This window comes from Mandrillus leucophaeus, unplaced genomic scaffold, assembly GCF_000951045.1.
Source record: "Mandrillus leucophaeus isolate KB7577 unplaced genomic scaffold, Mleu.le_1.0 Scaffold1186, whole genome shotgun sequence".
NCBI lineage: Eukaryota > Metazoa > Chordata > Mammalia > Primates > Cercopithecidae > Mandrillus > Mandrillus leucophaeus.
Window position 1 is genome coordinate 50,533 of NW_012100165.1, and position 19,565 is coordinate 70,097.

At 42.4% G+C, this 19,565-nt stretch overlaps 1 protein-coding gene and 1 pseudogene across 1 annotated transcript in view; one reads left to right on the top strand and one right to left on the bottom strand.

Moving 5' to 3' along the window:
* The window catches only part of LOC105528844, a 59,738-nt pseudogene extending 45,773 nt beyond the window's left edge, over positions 1 to 13,965 (bottom strand).
* A 2,428-nt stretch (positions 13,966 to 16,393) lies between these two features.
* The window catches only part of TRIM67 (tripartite motif containing 67), a 62,345-nt gene continuing 59,173 nt past the window's right edge, over positions 16,394 to 19,565 (top strand). The window contains exons 1-4 of the mRNA XM_011965799.1: positions 16,394 to 16,412; positions 18,229 to 18,519; positions 18,766 to 19,136; positions 19,226 to 19,384. Coding sequence (XP_011821189.1) covers positions 16,394 to 16,412; positions 18,229 to 18,519; positions 18,766 to 19,136; positions 19,226 to 19,384 — 840 coding nt within the window. The remainder of the gene's footprint in view (positions 16,413 to 18,228; positions 18,520 to 18,765; positions 19,137 to 19,225; positions 19,385 to 19,565) is intronic.

Below are 19,565 nucleotides of genomic sequence, written 5' to 3' on the forward strand. Positions count from 1 at the left end.
AGGTCCCTAGGGCATAAACATAATGCAGTCAAGCTCTTTGCTAAGGCATAACAAGGGAAGCCTTCACCCCAGTTCCCAATAAGTTCCTCATTTCCATCTGAGACCTCATCAACCTGGACTTCACTGTCCATATCACTACAGCATTTTGGTCACAACCACTTAATTAGTCTCTAGGAAGTTCCAGACTTCTCTTATCTTCCTGTTTTCTTCTGAGCCCTCCAAAGTCTTCCAACCTCTGCCTACTATCCAGTTCCAAAGTCACTTCTACATTTTTATGTATTTTTATAGCAATGTCCCACTCCTCAGTACCAATTTTCTGTATTGTGTCATTCTAGCATTGCTATAAAGAAATACTTGAGACTGGGTAATTTATAAAGAAAAGAGGTTTAGTTAGCTCATAGTTCTGCAGGCTTTACAGGAGGCATGGTGCTGGCATCTGCTTGGCTTCTGGTGAAGCCTCAGTGAGCTTTGAATCATGGCAGAAGGTGAAGTGGGAGCAGGCATGTCACATGGCAAAAGCAGGAGCAAGCACATGTGCTCGTGTGTGAGAGAAAAAGAGAGAGAGAGAGAAAGAGAAAGAGAGATAGAAGGAAAGAGAAAGAGAGAGAGTGTGGGGGGGGAAAGGGGAGGTGTGACACACTCTTAAATGACCAGATCTTGTGAGAACTCATTATCACAAAGACAGCACCAAGCCATGAGGAATCTGTCCCCATGATCCAGATACCACCCCCCCAGGCCCCATGTCCACCACTGGGGATTACAATTCAACATGAGATTTGGGCTGGGACAATTATCTAAACTATATCAACGTGTCTGTAGTTCATTCTTTTATTGTGAAGTAATATTTCATTGTATTATTATAATTTGTTTATTCACCTGTTGATGTAAATTTGGACTGTTTCCAATTGTTGGCAATTATAAATAAATGCTCTGAGCATTTGCATAAAAGTCTTTGGTGTGGATGTCTAAGTAAACATGTAACTGTGAAACTGCTGGATTCTATGATGTTTGTGTTAAACTTATGAGAAACTGTCAAACTGTTTTCCAAAGTGACTGTTCCAATTTGCATTCCCATCAGAAAAGTATGAGAGTTTCTGTTGCTCCATGTTCTCATCAATGCTTTGTATTGTCAGATTTTTAAAATTTTATATATTTTTGAACTTTGCAGCAGGTTTTTATTTTTGTTTTATATCTATTACAGAGTTTGAAACCTAAAGAACTACATTTTCTCTTCACATTTAGATGTGTATATAAATATCATTTGTCTGGACTCAGCACACTGAATGCCATGGTTTCCTGGCCTAAGTCTGCCCTGAAATCAAGCTGTGTCTGTCTACCCAGGGACCCTGAGAACACGGAAAATAGACAGAGTTTATAGTTATCAGGGGAAAAACAAAACAAAGCAGATGAATTTGCAAAGAAAAACTAGTGAGGAGAAGGATTTGCTTAATCTTCCAAGGATCCATAGCTGGTAACCCAAGCCATTCTTGAGGGATATCCAGTCTCTTGAGTGGCTGGGACTCCATACCCCATTTCCTTCTTTAATAGGTCAATCAAAGGCAGTTCCCACAAAAGCTGGCTAAAAAAGCCAATACCCAACTCCAGAGTCTGAGGGTTCATGAAGGTGTGGACTCTTTTTATTTTATTATTATTTTTTTCTTGAGATGGAGTCTTGCCCTGTCTCCCAGGCTGGAGTGCAGTGGCGCAATCTTGGCTCTATAATCTGTGTAGTTCAGCTCCAAAAAACAGGGCTTCTGGAGGATGGCTTTCATGGAAGAGAGTTGATGGAGTAGATCTATGGGGTCTACGTAAGGGGGAACACAAGGGGTCAAAAGGGGTCCCTGAAAACTGAGATCAACACCTGCTCTCTGCGGGGCCATTTGTATTCCCTGACCCAGGTAACAAGGCTGGCCAGCCTGTGGGTGGAACCCATGTGGTTCTATCTGAAGGTTGCAGCCAACATCACGGCCAGGCAGTCACTGAAGTCAGCTGGGTCTGAAGGCAGGCTTCTAAGACCAGAGACCCTGTTAGTACTAAAGATGATGATTTGGGGGTGGGATGCCTGGAGGGGTTGGCACCATTCAAAAAAGCATTTGAACACATCAACCAAGAAAAAGGCTCCTTGTCTCTCCTAACCCATATCTAGATACCCCCAACCAGAGATCTTAAAAAGGATAGATCAGCCACATGCCAACATGCCAGGATTCCAAAAGCATTCCTCAACTAATTAGGGCATTCCCTATAGCAGACTGGGGTAGAGGGCTCCATCCTGGCAATAACCAGAAAGCCTTACCTCACTTAGGCCAGGGTCTGGAATCCAGATGGAGACTGCCCACAAACAGTGGCTCTCAAGCCTGGGCTAAGTAAATAATATTTTGTTTCATTACATGGCCAAAGGAGAGGAGGACATATAAAAGATGATATTATTGCCTCTGTGGGCTGGAAGAACTTCACCTGTTGGTTGAAAGGAGATTAAAGGAAGATAACGGGAAAAGCTGGTCTGGGGAAGACACAAATGAAAGCTCTCGGAGGCCACTTTTCTCTGATGAGAAATCTATCCTCACACTGTGCCCCAGTAGACTTTAGCCTTTGGAATTCTTAGGGAAATCTGGCTTTGAGTAGCAGCCAGATGACCAAAAAAATTTTCCATCTGGTACAGGACCTGGAGGTGAAGTCAAAGTAGATTTTGGAGGAACAGCTGGGCAAGCAGGATGTGTATGTCTTACACTAAGAATCTGGCCCCAATAACAGGGACTTACCTGTTACTTGAGATGCACAGAGTAGATCCTACTAAACTGCCCTTCGGATGAGAACAATGGGTAGAGGTTGGGTAGGGGAGGGCTTTTTATGCAACTGTAATTGTAATGGAGGTAGCAGGCCTAGTGAAAAAAAGATTCTGCCCCCTTGCCTTCCTGGGAGATTGGGGGTTGGTAGCCATCATTCCCAAGCTGATGAGTGGCATCTGACTCACCAAAGAGGTATAACATGGTTTTTCAGGGACAATTGCCAGCCTTAAACCATCCTCCTCAGAAAATGGCTTTGAACTGGGACCACAGCACCAGGAGAGGGCAAATTCAAGACCAATGGCCAACAATAAGTACCTGAACTTCAGGTTTAAAGCAGAGGCGCATGGATTTCACCAGAGCCAGAAGGAGATGTGTAGCAATAGGAGCAAGAATGGCACTGTTTCAGAGGAAGGAAAAGCGGAGCTTGGAGCAGGATGCCTCTGACTAACCACAGTGGGGAGGTGGGAGTGCGACAGACTGTGCCTTCAGCTCCACAGCTGGTCTACACCAACTTCCTCTACTCACATCCAAACAGGTGGCTTTACTATCATATGTAATCCACCCAGAGGCACAGGCAAGCCACTGAGGCAATGCACTACCATAATTTAAACAGAAAGAAAAAACATCTGGATTATAATTGTCACAAGGAGGGGAAAACCCAAACCAGGTACAAGGATCCCAACAGGGAAGCTAACCAATAGCAAAAAAAAAAAAAAAGCAGGCTATTAAGTTTAAGTTTCAGTGATAATAGATAAGAAATAGGAGAGGCAGGCATAGGTGATCAGTTATGTGGACAATGGCCATTGAGATTGAATTTGTGAAAACAAACTGCTTCTGGGTTTCCTGATACAAGCAGGATGGTCAGCAGTAAGGACAGAGTAGCAGACTTCACCAGGCCCTGAGCTCATCCTTGCTCCCTTCAGGCCCTGGGACAATCAGGCCACACTGACCTGCTTTATGAAGGTTCCAGAGCTGAGGGTTGGTCCCAGGTGGTGGTCCAGAATCCAAGTAGAGAGGAAAAGGACCAAGCTCAGACCTCCTGAGTGAGGAAGCATCCACATCTCTTTTTGGTCTTCCTCACAGTATCCTACTTACAGAAATTACAGGCAGTTCTTCCTCTTGAGACCAATTAAGATTGACCTACCTAATATATAGAATATTTAAAAATACAGAACTTTTTGAAATTCTCTCCTTTGGAAGTAAAATATACATGACCCAACTATAGGAGAGGAAGAAGAAGAAAAGCCAAAGACGGGGATCCCTGACCATCCCAATACACGACACTCTCACTCCAATCTCCTCTACAACTTATAGGTCACCAGAGCAAAGACTTTCTCCTCAGGAGAAAGGAAGGACCACAGCCCCCTGTCTCAAGCTTAGCAGAAAATACAGGCATCTCAGAGGTTCTCTCAACCTGGAGGGGGAATTTTCAAGTAAACAAATGAAGTTGGGTCACACCATTTGGAAGGTGAGTAGGAAAAATGGGATCAGAAGCTACATGTGGGAAGCCCCATGTGAAGTCCTGTGCTCCTCCCCTGCACTCCCACTTGTGTACTTGGGACCCTCCAGGAGAGTGAGGAGGATCTCCCAAACTGAAGAGGTCTGAGCAAAGAGTCAGAGGGAGGGAGGGACCTTTGTTTCATGGTAGCCTCCCCATCAGCCTCTAGTCCCAGGCAATGCTGGCGACTGGGTTTACTAAAACCAGGAACTCATGGTTCTTGGGAAGAGCAATCTTAATAAAAGGAAAATGTGCAAAAGAAAAAAAATTAAATAACCCAATCCAAGCATACAAGATTAATATTCTGTCAGAGCAAGAACACTTTGTTTTGGATTTCTTCTTTCCTCTCCCACCTCCCACCTCTGGAATATACTGTCTGCTCAAGTACCCAAGAGAAGAGTTAGATCGATCAGGGCAGAGGACTGGGAAGAATGAAAAAAGACAAAAGGGAAGGAAGTCACCACTGAAGAAAAAAAGAAAAAAAGAAAAATTTAAAAAGGTGCAAATTGATTCCGTTAGTCCCCTTTGTCTACCCCGGGCTCCTGGGTTAAAGGTATGTGTGCAGCCAAAATATAGTGTAAGGAAGAAAAACCCAACAAGTCCCCTTCTTAAGGTCTTCTCTACACTGTTTATTCTAGTTAGCCATTTGTCTAACCTTTTTTCAAGGCTTTTAGCTTCCTTGCGATGGGTTAGAAGATGCTCCTTTAGCTCGGAGAAGTTTGTTATGACTGACATTCTGAAGCCTACTTCTGTCGACTCCTCAAAGAGATTCTCTGTCCAGCTTTTTACCGTTGCCGGCGAGGAGCTGCAATCCTTTGGAGGCGGAGAAGAGGCACTCTGGTTTTTAGAATGTTCAGCTTTTCGCCAGCAGTAACATTTGAAATAGCCCAGCAAGCTTCCTTCCGGATTGACTCCTTGGGACTCCTCAGCAAGTGGAGAAGGTAAGGTGGGGCTGAACAGTTAAGAATGACCTGGGTCTGGATGTCATCCCCAGTGACGATGTCACCCATGACTCTCAGAGCAGGAGAAGCCATTTTGTAATCATTGTGCATCAGCAGCTCTACCAATCTCTGGAAGACTGCAGAGTCTATGACTGCCTGGATCTTCTCGTTGGGGCCATCAGACAGGTAAGAAAGGGCCCAGCAAGCTTTGCCAGCAAGTCCGAGTCGCTGCTGAAGAGTAGGCGAGACAGCACAGGCAAACAAGGAGAGACCTTTGCAACCTCTGGGGGTGGGTTCTTCCCTTGGCAGAGATTTGACAGGGTCCAGACTGCATTCTGTGTCATCGTCAGTCGTGTGGACTCAGTAAGGAATATTAACAAAGGATTAAGGATGGAACAGTTCAAGACGTAATCTTGGCAAACAGAGCTATCTCCAGCTATGTTTCCCAGTGTCCAGACTGCCTGTTCCTGAACATCCATGAAGTCTGAATTAAGCAGCTCTATAAAAATGTGGACAGCCCCAGCTTCAATGACAATTTTGGTCTACTGAGAGGTTCCAAGAGGCAGTATTTGTTAGAGCCCAGGCAGCTTCAAAATGTAATGTACAATTCTCATTTCTCTTCAGAAACTCCACAAACCGATCCACCACTCTTGGAGTGTTGATAACTTCATCTGTTGGAGGACTAGGCTCTTTGGAGAGCAGTTTCCAGAATTTCTGTGTGGTTGCTAACTGCAGGTCAGAATCACCAGGAAAGAGCATCTCCACCATCTCTCTTGTGATCACACTCTCCCTAGTAGTAGAGCTCACCTAGGAGTCCATGAGAAGACTATCCAACATGGCAACTTCTTCCTTAATCAGCTCCACATTTCTCCGTTTAAAAATTCTTGCACGTGTTTTGCTTCGTTACTTCAGGGTTAAAGCATTGTTCTTAGAGCTCTTCATTTGATAATTGCCTTTCCCTGGGCTTGCCCTGGTCTCCATCGCGGCTGCGCTCGCTCACAGTTGGCGGCAGAAGTGGGGGCAGCTTCAGCGCCAGCTTCTGCAGACAATATGGCGGATCTGCAAACAGGTTTGTTGTTGTTGTTGTTGTTGTTGTTGTTTTTAAGACGTAGTCTCGCTCTGTCGCCCAAGCTGGAGTGCAGTGGCGCGATCTCTGCAGCCAGATTTTTTAAAATTTTAACCAATCATATGAGTTGTAAGTAGAATCCCGTAAGGTTGTTTTCTTTTAGTTTTTGAGACGGTCTTGCTGTGTCGCCCAGGCTAGAGTGCAGTGGAGCAGTCTTGGCTCACTGCAACCTCCGCCTCCCAGGTTCAAACAATTCTCGTGCCTCAGCCTCCCGAGTACCTGGGATTACAGGCGTGCACAATCACGCCTGGCTAATTTTTGTATTTTTCATGGAGAGGGGGTTTCACCGTTTGGTCAGGCTGGTCTCGAACTCCTGACCTCAGGGGATCCGCGTGCCTTGGCCTTCCAAAGTGCTGGGATTACAGGCGTGAGCCACCGCGCGCGGCCCCCATGAGGTTTTAATTTGCATGCCCCTGATAACTAATGATGCTGAGCATCTTGTTATGTACTTTTATTTTGCCGTCTGTGTATCTTCCTTGGTGAAAGGTCTAGGCAAATCTTTGGCCCAGTCTTATTGGAATGTTCTAAATACAAGTCCTCTGTCAGCTATGCATTTTGTAAAGATTTTCTCCCACTCTGTGGTTTGTCTTTTCATTTTCTTAACAGTGTTTTTGAAGAGCAGAAGTTTTTAACTTTGATAAAGCCCAGTTTATCAGCATTTTAAAATGGTTTGTTCTCTTTTTGCGATATGTAAAAATCTGTGCCTAACTGAAGGTCACAACGTTTTTCTTCTAATAGTTTTATCATAGTTACTCCTATACTTAAGATATATGAGCAATTTAAAGTTAATTTATTGTGTATGATGCAAGGTTATGGTAAGAGTTTATTTTTGCATATGATATCCAATTGTTTTAGAGCCAGTTGGTGAAAGAGTATCCTTATTCCAATGAATTGCATTTGCGTCTTTGTAAAACAGCAATTGACTACATATGTGGGAGTCTATTCTATTCCTTTCATCTGTATATTTATTTTTTAAATCATACTCTTTGTCTTAGTTACTGGAGTTTTATAGCAAGTCTTGAAATTATGTAGTGCAAGTCTTTCAACTTTGTTCTTTCACAAAATTGTTTTGGCTATTCTAGGTACTTTGCATTTCCATATAAATTTTAGTATCAGTTTGTCAACGTCTATGAAAAAACCTTCAGGGATTTTGATTGAGATTTTGCAGAACCTCTAGATTAATTGCGGATAATTGATATTTTAACAATGTTGAGTTCTCTAATCCATGAACACAGTATATCTGCCATTTATTTAGGCCTTCTTTAATTTGTTGGGAATGTTTTATAGACTTTAGTGTAAATTCTTGCACATGTTTTGCTAACATTTCCCCTAAATATTTAATTTGTTGATGGTTATATGACATTTACATTGTTATGTCCATTACTCATTGTGAGCATATAGAAATATAATTAATTTTTGTATCTTGACCTTTCCAACATTGCTATGCCCACTTTCAGTAATAACTTATTTCAATATTATTTCAAAATATTTCAATAATTATCTATGTTGATCATGTTATATACAAAAAAGTGTTACTTTTTCTTTCCAATCTGTATGATTTAATTTCTTTTTCAGGACTTATTATACTGGTGGAGACCACAAGTAAATACTGAAGTGGTGAAAGGTATTCCTTGCCTTGTTCTTGAGCTTAAGGGGAACGCATTCAGGCTTTTCACCATTAAGGATGCTGTTAGCTGTAGGTTTTCCACAGGTGTTCTTTATCAGACTGGCGATGTTCCCTGCTAGTCTTGGTTTTGCTGAGAGTCTTTCATTATAAGTGAATCTTAAATTTTGTCCACACTATTTCTTCATCTATTCAGATGAACATAGGCTTTTTTAAAAGAGTATCAACATGGTAAATTCTATTAATTAGTTTTTGAATGTTGAAATAGACTTGCATTTTTGGGAAAACCTCCGCTTGATCATGAAGTACCATCCCTTTTGTATATTAAAGGATTCGCGCTGTTAAAATGCTGTTGAGGATTTTTACTACCGTGTTCATGACAGGTGTTGGTCTGAGGTTTCTTTTCTTATGAAGTCTTTGTCTTGTTTTGGCACCAAGGTAGTGCTGGTCTCATAAAATGAGTTGGAAAGTGTTGCTTCCTCTTATATTTTTTTAAAAAGTATATATAAAATTTGTATTATTTCTTAAGTTTTTGTTAGAATTCACCAGTGAAGCCATCTGGGACTGAAATGTTCTTTGTGGGAAGGTTTTTGTGTGTTTGTTTGTTTGTTTGAGATGGAATTTCACTCTTGCCACCCAGGCTGGAGTGCAATGGCACAATCTTGGCTCACTGCAACCTCTACCTCCTGGGTTCAAATTATTCTCCTGCCTCAGCCTCCTGAGTAGCTGGGATTACAGGCACCCAACACCACGCCTGGCTAATTTTTTGTATTTTTAGTAGAGACGGGCGTTTTACCATGTTGGCCAGGCTGGTCTCGAACTCCTGACCTCATGATCCTCCTGCCTCAGCCTCCCAAAGTACTGGGATTACAGGCATGAGTCACCGTGCCCAGCCAGGAGGTTTTTAATTATGACTTTATTATAATTGAATAGACAAGGATGAACCAGGTTATCTATTTCTTCTTGAGTTAGCTTTAGTAATATGTGTGTTTTAGGGAATTTACACATTTGGCATAAAATTATTCAGTATATCCTCTTATTTTTTAATAACTAGAGAGCTATAGCAATGGCCCCTTTTTATTGCCTGTTATTGGTAATTTGTGTCTTCTCCCTTTTGCTGATTAGTCTTGCGTGTTATCAATTTTATTGACATTCTTAAAGAACAAACTTTTGAATTTATATATTTTCTGTTATTTTTCTGTTTTTATTTCACTGATATCTGCTGTCATATTCATTATTGTCATTCTTCTGCTTACTTTTATTATAATTTGCCCTTTTATTTTTAGTTGCTTAAGGTGGAAACTTAGGTCATTGATTTAAGATGTTTCTTCTTTTCTGATAAAGGCATTTGGTGCTATTAAATTTCCCTCTCACCACTGCTTTCTTTCTTAGTGACATCCCACAGTTTTGATATGTTGTATTTTTATTTCCATTCAGTTCAAAAGAATTACTAATTTTCCTTTGGATTTTTCTCTGACCCATGGCTTTTTAAGAAGTTCATCATTTAGTTTCCAAGTGTTTGGGATTTTTCCAGTTTTCTTTCTGTTATTGATTTCTAAATTAATCTTATTGTGATCAGAAAAGATATTTGTATGACTGAATCCTTTTAAATTTATTGAGATTTGTTTTGTGGCCCAGAATATAAATTATTTTGGTAAATGTTTTGTGTGTACTTGAAAAGATTGTATATTCTGCTATGTTAGAGGGAGCGTTCTATAAATATCGATCAGATCAAGATGGTTAATAGTGTTTCTCAAATTTTCTATTTCCTCACTAATTTTTTGTTTATTTGTTTTATATATTACAAGGTAATGTTGAAGTCTCCAGCTGTATTTGTGGAGTTATCTACTTCTTTCTCAATTCTTTCCATTTTTTGTTTACGTACTTTGAAATTATGTTAATACAATCTGCCTAAACATAGGATTGTAATGTTTTCTTAAATTATCCTTTGCTAATAATATTATTCTTCTTTATTTCTGGTGCTATTTCTAGCTCTAAATGTACTTTGTTTGATATGAATGTAGTCCCTTTAGTTTTCTTTTGATTAGTATTTACATAGTATATCTTTGTACACAGTTTTCACCTATTTTTGTGTCTTTATATTTAAAGCAGATTTCTTGCTTTTTAAATAAAATGTAATCTGACAATTTTTACCTTATAGTTGAAGTGATTACAACATTGACACTTAATGTAATTGTGCTTGTGACTGGGGTTAAATCTACCATCTTACTATTTGTTTTTCATTTGTCTCTTGTGCTCTATGATTCCTTTTTCCCCCCTTTTCTGTCTTCTTTTGAATTGGGGATGTTTTAATGATTCCATTTTATCTACATTATTGACTTAGTTATTCCACTTTATTTTTGGTGCTTGCCCTAGGGTTTACAGTGCTTACCTCTAAGTTACCACAGCCTGTCCAGCTCTGTCTCCTTTCCTCCTGCAACTTCAATTTACGTGTATGTTACATCATTTGACTTTGTCCCCAGCTCTGAGGTCCGTACTGCCTTCTTCTAACCTCTTTGGTAAGTTGGACCACTTGTTCACATGAAGGTGGAGTGGGTGAGAACAAGAGGAGCAGAGTTGAGCCATAGCAGCATCAGGATTTGAGTCCCTTTGGGATGGGCAGAAATTCAGAGGGTGGGTTGCTGAGAGCAGAAGTTCAGCCAGATTAATCAAGCACAGGTCCGAAGGGCTTGAGTCTTGAGTCCAGCTATTAGCTCAGAGTCATAAATAGGCAAGAGTGGGCACTTTGGAAACTCAAGAAGGAGCTGGGTACCATGTCTAAGATGATGAAGGTAAAGTACAGAAATGACTTGTAGCAGATGGCCATAGGCAGAGGTGACATTGAGCATCCCAGCATCCTGTGAGTTCTTAAAAACTCTAGAAAGGCATTTGGACTTTCATAAGATGTGAAATCACCAACCTGAATCCAAAATATTTAGATTTCAGGGAGTAAGTATACCCCAGATAATATCTGTTACATGTTTTAAATTGCTGTCTCCTCCACTTGATGTGGGAGTTCTATGAAGGTAGGAACCGTATTTACCTTCTTCACTAACAGTACCTGACACTTAGCAGGCACACAAACATTTTCAAATGAATGATAATATGACAACAGAAGGCATGGATTAAATTTTCTTTCTCACCAATTAATGGCCCAGCACACTTGAGTAGTTATTTAATCTTTTCCATCTCTTACATTCTCATTTATAAAGTTAGAATATCATAATCCCACTTTACAGGTCTGTTGTGATGATTAAATAATGAAAGATACAAATCAAGCAAGAATCTCATCCCACAAACTTAGGGTTACAAGAAATGTAACTTTATTATTGTCTCTACAGGTGAATTTAGCTTCTATTTCAGTCACCATTCTGCTAGATGTTGGAAATTTATTATCAGTCAATTAAGTGTCTGGGTGATTTCCAGGCAAACCCTCAGCCCTCCCTCCTCACCTTCTTGAGTAAACCTCAGCTCTGGAGTGTTTTCTGTTGTGAGAGCATGTGTCTGTGTAGGTGGACTAAGTGTCTAAGTTCCTATCACTGTCACTGTCATCCTCACACACACTGACTTCTGCTGAGAGCTGTTTTTCAGTCTGGCTTCTGTTCATATGGCTCTTTTAGACTCTGATTGAAAGGCTGCTATAGGTTTGCCAATTTTCTGGGTTAGGTCTGAGACACAGAAGAAAACATTCAGGTGCTTCTGGTGCACTTGTGGGGAGTACAGGGACCCAGCTGGGCTGCCCTGGCCTGCCTGTCTAAACACAGTGTACAGCCACTTCAGGTCCTCCATGAAGCTTATAGTTTTTCAAGACTTGACTCTCTACTTTCTCTCTGGTTCTACTATGACAATAAGAAATTGTTTTTAAAAATCGAAACTATTTTGATTAATATTATCCAGTTACATTATATAAATTATGTGCAAGTACTACAGGTCATAATGTCTTTTATCTGGCATTCTTTCACTAAAAGCTTTAAAATCAATGTTCTTAACCCTTAATCTATAGATAGCATAAATATTTAAATATATCTCTTTGTTTCCTTTGCTTTTTTAAAAAACAAAGAAAGCTTGCTCTCTATTTTTTGCAAGTTCATTACTTCCATTTTTTTGCCTCTAGCCATGATCTTTGCTTTAAACGTTAAGCTCCTTTAGAGCAGAGATTGTATTTTTTCTAAATATCACAGCAGTTTCCTGATAGATGGTTCTGATAGCTCTTCCGTCTTCTCTTCTCACTCGCAAAAGACAAGAGGCTCGCTCTCTCCACTATTCTCAAATACAGCCTGACATTCCAGCCAAAACAGTCTGATTGCAGTTCACCTATTCACAAATGTCTGTCGAGAATCAACTATTCAAGGTCACCATGTCCTGTATTGTGGGGCCAAGGGGCAGAAAACTTAAAAAGTAACAACACCTAATGTTTGTTGAGCACTATACATTGACTTTTCTGAATGTTTTACGTGCATCATTTCATTGGGTAGTCCCAGCTCTTTGAGGTATGTACCTTTGTTATCTCAGTTTTATAGATGAGAAATTCAAGTGGCTGAGAGGTTAAGCATCTTGCCAAAGTTTTCTCAGCTAGTAAGCAGTAGAGCCAGTATTCTAACCTATGTGGTCTGGCTTCTAAGCCAACACTCCCAACCACCATGCAAAACTCAGGAGGTCTGTCAAGTTTCTACCAAACCTAAGGGCTCCTTATGTAGAAATCAGTCAAATATGGTTGCTGTTAGGAAACTGTAGTCATTGCACTTGAATAGTAATTTCCATATTATAAGTAACACTGCAGGCTAGTGAACTGGATGATGACATGGTTCTCGGTGGATTATAGCATGTTGCCATGTGAAAGGTGCCCTGCTTTGTGGCATGAGCATTTTTCCCCTGGTGGTAGAGCCTTACAGAGCAAATGGCTGAGTAAGGCTATCAGAGTTTGAAAGCACTCTTCATGCACTATTCCACAACTTGTGCTCTGATCTCTCTTATACTCACCAAGTAACAAGTAACTTGTTATCCCCAGTATAGCACTCTACAGTTTACAAACCTCGAGAGTTTGCTTTCGTCTTAATATGAGAGGCCGTTGCAGTTATACGCACCATCAAGTGCAATCTAACATTGATTTCCTGTTCAAGAGAATATTGAGTGGTGAGAACAGAGGCATCATGGAGCCATGGCTGTCGCTGTGGTCAGGGAGAGGAAGCAGGAGCCCAAGGAAGGGAAGCAAATGGCTCATTAGAGTGGATGGTTAGGATGAGAGCAAAGGGAGAAGTAGAGCTTAATGGACTGAAATGGTCAAGCTATAAGGAGAAAATAGCATCCAAGAATGACAAGGGCAAAACCAACAAAGAGTCAAGGTCAGAATTCAATAAAGAGAAGCTGAGGAAAAGAAATATTTCAATATCCCAACAGAGATGACTAAAGTGTCCGACTAAATAAGCGTGTCCCCCTAATTGTTTGAATAGGCCAATGGGTCAACCAATGTTATCCTTCCGAACTACCCCCTCATCTCCCCAGCTAGTTTTGGAATAGAGAGGATGGAAGGGTGGGAGGGTGGGGGGAAGAAAGAGAGAAAGAAAGGGAGAAAAATAAGGAAAGGAAATTATATTTTTCCTAAGGGTAGAAGGGAGTTTTATTCATGAATGTAGCCAAGTCTCAGAAACATGCACGGTTGTGAGACCTCAGGAGGGCTCTTCTCTTCTTTTTCTGCTTTTCTGCTTTATTCTTCACTCTCTGTCTCTTTTTTTTTTCTCTTTTCTTTTTCGGGACAATAACAGTTCCTTAACATCTGTGTTAGAGGCCCATGCAGATTCTTTCTCTGGTTTCCAATTCTACATTTCAGGAAGAAAAGATTCTGACTGGCTCAGCCTAGTCAGTTGCCCACCCGTGAACTAAACAATTGTGCCTAGATTTGCAATCAAGTTGTATTAGCATGGCTGGTAGAAACCTACCATGTGGGTCAGGGTTCTTTCTTCATTTTCATCATCTCCCAGGCCAACCCACATTGCTGTAAGGATTAAATTAAATAATGGGCCCAGGCACAGTGGCTCACAGCTATGATCCCAGCACTTTAGGAGGTCGAGGTGGTAGGATTGCTTGAGGCCAGGAGTTCAAGACCAGCCTGAGCAATGTAGTAAGACCCCATCTCTGCAAAACATGTTTAAAAGAAAGAAAAATTGGCTGTGTATGCTGGCATGCACCTGTAGTCCTAGCTACTCTGGAGGCTGAGACAGGAAGATCCTTTGAGCCCAACAGTTCAAGACTGCAGTGAGCCATAATCACAACACTGCACTCCGGCCTGGGTGATGAAGCGAGACCTTGTCTGAAACAAATAAATAAAATAAAATATGTGAAGGGGTGCTGTGAAAGTGTACAGCACTACTGCAATTCTTATAGCTGAAATATGTAACCAGAGGGAAGTGCCAAAAATTGCTTTTGTGGTAATAGTATTAGTTTTCATGCATTACAGAGATACCCTGGGTATATAAAGAATCCTCTATATTGAAATCAATTTTCTTCATCTGGGATTTGATTCTAAACTCTTTTGCTTGCAAAAGATGCAGTGAGGCAAAAGCAGACTTTCTAAGACCAGATCACCTGATCTGTACGGAAGATGAGTCTCAGAATTGGAAGGGGGTGGTCATCATTTGGTATTCACAAATTAAAACAAGGTTGTTAAGCACCAATCAAGGATGTTTGAAGGGAAAAGTGGCTAGATTTTAAGATTACTCAATAGAAAGTGTTTTCTGGAAAAGAAGCCAATTACACACCCTGGGGAGAGTGCTTTATGTTGTTAGCGATAATTGTTCCTCATTAACTTTGCTGCAAAGACACTTTGGTACACTATGCATAGATGTGGATATGGTCACTTTCTTTGAGTTAAATGCAAACTACTTTAGACCAGATGGCTTCTGGTCTGTAGATTTCTATTGAATTTCCTGAATTCCCCTAAACTGTTAAAAACAAACCCAAAAAACGAAAAGAAAAAATATCACAAGCTTTCATTTAAAAAAATGTTTTAGAGATTCTTTTACTTGAGATTACAGCATCTGATTTTAGCTGATAAAGCTTTAAATTCCATTCTACTCCATGCTTGAAATTTGAAGGTTCTGAAAGGAATGCAGATGATTTAGTTCTAACTTGCTGTGTTAGCGGGAGTAAATTATTTAACTGATTTGTGCTTTTTTTTTTTTGGAGGAGAGGTTACATTAGTCTGCCTCTTGAGTGTTTCTGGGACACTTAAGTGTAAAAACCATCCTGCAGTACATTATCAAAAGTAACTCATGGCAGAATCTGTTTTTCTCTGCCTTGATAGCAGTGGATTGTGGAGTTTTAATTACTAATGTACTTTCCATGAGTCCCAGTGATGATAAGATGCACCATCAAAGTAACAGAGTAACAGTAGGGAGAGCAGAAGTATGTATCAATTGTAGTATACGTTTTAATTTCAGCAACATTAAAATGTAAACATATATACATATTAAAATTGCGGAAATGTGGTGATGCCTAATTCCCAGAGATGTTCTGAAAATTAAATAAGGTTCTAATTCCACACTGTTAAGTGGTACAATGCAAATATTATTACTTGCCTCACCCACCCCACAGTCCAGCCTTTAATAATATACTAGTGACTTGGAAAAAAAATGGATACGTCATTCAATTTGGGGATCAAATTTTTCATGAGAGTCATTTTTTAAAGGGGGGATATGTTATTCTTTTCTTTTTTTTTTAAACAGGGTTTCACTCTGTCACCCAGGCTGGAGTGCAGTAGCACAATCTTGGCTCACTGCAACCTCTGCCCCCTGGGATTCAAGCAATTATTGTGCCTCAGCCTCCCAAGTAGCTGGGAGCATGTGCCACTATACCTGGCTAATTTTTCTATTTTTAGTAGAGACAGGTTTTCACCTTGTTGGCCAAGCTGGTCTTGAGCTCCTGACCTCAAGTGATCCACTCCTGCCTCAGCCTTCCAAAGTGCTGGGATTACAGGCATGAGCCACCACATCTGGCCAAGGGATAATGTCATTATCAACAATAGCTAATACACAAAGACTGTAGAACCAGAAGGAATCCTTTTTTTTTTTTTTTTTTTATTTTGAGACGGAGTCTCGCTCTGTCGCCCAGGCTGGAGTGCAGTGGCACCATCTCAGCTCACTGCAACCTCTGCCTCCCAGGTTCAAGCAGTTCTCCTACCTCAACCTCCCGAGTAGCTGGTCAGTAGCTCGAACTCCTGACCTTGTGATACAGCCTCCTCGGCCTCCCAAAATGCTGGGATTACAGGTGTGAGCCACCACGCCTGGCCCCAGAAGGAAATTTAAAGTTCAATGAATTTTATCCCCAAAATTTATAATAGGGAGAGACAGGTTCAGAGAAATAAAATAACTTCTCTATATGCATATAGTTCATGGCACAGTTGAGACAGAAAGAGGACTTTTTATGGATAACATTGACTATTGTAAGTAATTGTGATTATATACAGTGAAGCGTTGAAGCTAGCTTTGTAACTTCAGTTCAAACAAAGGAGTGATAGGATGCTAATCCCCTACATGCACAATGTTTTAGCAAAAGTACAGTGCAAGGATAAGCTGATTTATGTTATAGAATTAAGGCAGTAGGAATTGAGAGTATGAAAGCTGTCAGAATCAAAATGGAGTCACTAGTGTTAAAACAAAACAAAACAAAACTCTGACAAATAGAGCCATGAAGGGAGAATTTTCATGCATAAATGCCTCATAACAAAAACGACCACAAAAGACTCCAAAACCCACAACCTTGCACAGAGGCCATCACAACCCTACACCAAAAACTACTTCTATCAGGACATCTGCCCAGCAACTGCCTGTCCAGCCTTGAACTAGCATCACCCTTGTTATTGATATGTGTAGCCAAGAGTAATTATTTCAAAACAATTATGCAATCTTCTTCATTTTTTCCCTTAAAAACCTCTGTCTTCTGTTACCTCCCTGAATACACACAGAATTTACTATGGCAAGCATCTTTCCATTGCGGTACCTTTTTCTCAAATAAACCTCTCTTCTTTTAGAGAGCCTGTGTCTTTGTTATTTAGGTGACAAGAGTGCGCGAGAAATGCATAGGTGTAGAATTCTGATGTACTAGATCACCTCCTACCCGTGGAAAACAAAGCTACACTCAGCCTGAGTGGAGGAGTGCTTGAACTTTAAGTCCTTCTGTACAGGAAAGCAGTTACACACCCCTCCAGGAGGCCACCCCTACCCCCGAGCAGTTTGTTTTGGTTCAAAAATGACAAAGCAGACTGGACCTCAGCCCTGTGACTACTGGTCTGGGGCAGACCTGTTCACAGTAGAACCATAAGAGGGTGTGACTTCCCTTGTGGTCACCAGGAGGCTGGGCTGAGCCGGCGTAAATGATGGCACTTGCTAGGGTCACCGAATGCATCTTTAAGTGCATTCAATTACAGACCTACCCATACACTGCATTTCTGACATGACCCTGTAGATTCCACAGCCCATTTCTGGAAGGCTTATCTGAGAGTTGCAGGCAGGATCCAGCTCATTGTGGCTTTATCTACGCAAGGCAGATGAGGACAGGTTGTTACCATCTCCCATCTGTGGCTACTGATGCCTGGTTAAATGGTTGTTCCAAGCCCCCCAGCTGAGGGGAAGTAGAGTCAGGTCTCTTAATGCTGTGCGATGCTCTATCTGGCCTTAGCTTGGCCTGCTCTTCAACTTTGACACAAAATGGAAGCAAGCTGCAAAGCCGGACGGAAAGTTCATACGATTTTTTTTTTTTTTTTTTTTTTGAGACGGAGTCTCGCTCTGTCGCCCAGGCTGGAGTGCAGTGGCGCGATCTCAGCTCACTGCAAGCTCCGCCTCCCGGGTTCCCTCCATTCTCCTGGCTCAGCCTCCCGAGTAGCTGGGACTATAGGCGCCCACAACCGCGCCCGGCTAGTTTTTTGTATTTTTAGTAGAGACGGGGTTTCACCGTGGTCTCGATATCCTGACCTTGTGATCCGCCCGCCTCGGCCTCCCAAAGTGCTGGGATTATAGGCGTGAGCCACCGCGCCCGGCCGTTCATACGATTTTAAAACAGAGCCTGGCGTGGTGGCACAGGCCTGTAGTCCCAGCTACTTGGGAGGCTGAGGTAGGAGGATCGCTTGAGCCCAGGAGTTCGAGGTTGTAGTGACTTATGATCGTGCCACCGCACTCCAGCCTGGGCGACCCAGCGAGACCCAACCGCCGCCCCCACAACAAAAACAGAAAGTGGGAAACGCCGTCTGTATTTACAACTAGCTCGTTTAGTTCCCAGACATGAGTATTATGACAATATTCAATTGGCAGTTCAGGATCCGAGGGAAGGAAAGCCTAAGCGAGCTGCTGAGCGGGGCCAGTGGTCCCGGGGCGTCCTGACTTCCAAGGTTCTGGGCCTTCGTGCTGCCACCAGGAGCTCGTCGCCACGCCCTGCCCCAGTGGTCCCCCTGCAGGGGTTCCTGTCCCCCAGGCACCGAGCCCCAAGCCTCGGCGCAGGCTGCAGCTTCCCTCTGCCTGACCCCCGCCAGCCTGCGCCTCCTCACCCGGGAACTAGTAAAAGCCTGGGCCCGCGCCTGGCACTGCAACTCCAGTCTTTAGCCTTTGTTCGGAGCACGGGAGAGGCATGGAGAACCTTGGAACCGGGGGAGGCATGACTTCAATATTCGTATCGTTGTTAAATAAACGATTTTCTAATTTGTATCTGTTTCATGCCAGCGTGAAACTTCTGTAGGCAGAGCCGGCTGCGCTGCCAGCCCTTCCTTCTGCTTGTCCCCACCCACCTCTGCCTCTCCCACCCAGCCTTCCCTCGGCAGCAGCGGAGAAGAACAGCCGAGCAGACCCAACAGCCGGGGCAGCAGCGAGTGGGAGGCTGTTCCAGCAGCTCGTGGCTGGCATTGGAGAATGTGGAGATTTTCCCATTCATAAAAGGAACGTCCCCGCTCGCCGCCTTGCCGCTCGCGGTCTTGCTGTCCGCCACACACCGCCACATCCGCAGCGGGGTAGGGCTGGGTCTGGGGGCGTTCGGTTCCCAGGGCCTTACCCGGGCGTACTCTCGCCTTTCTCAGGAAGCCCCATTTTGTGAGCGGCACCGCGTGTCCTCGCTCAGTCCGTGCACACCGTTGACCTGGAACGCGGATGAGCACCCTTGGTTGAAACGAAGAGACAAAATGGCTTGTGGTTCAATTCATAAATAAAACCTCACCCTTGGACTTCAGGCTGCCCGACATTTTGTGACTTGCATTTTTTTGCTTTATCATAGTTTAGGAAGCGACTGTCAGGCCACGTTGCCTATCCATTTCTAAACGACTGTCTTTTTAGGACCCCGTTTTCACCCTTGTATGGCAGTGGGTTGGGGGTGGGGGATGGAACTGGAGTGGCCCAGGGAGATGATGGCAGGGGCGGGGCGGGGCAGGGCGTTGTACTGATTCAAGATGCAATATCCATCCAAATAATGGATTGTTATTAACAATGATCCTCTCTGCAAAACCCTTAAAATTGCCCCTTGATTCCCTAGCAGCAAGAGGCGAGCCCTTATTCGCTGAGCTGAAGCCTCCTCCCCCTCCTCCCCATTACTCTCTGCTCTGGAAATTACAACTCGG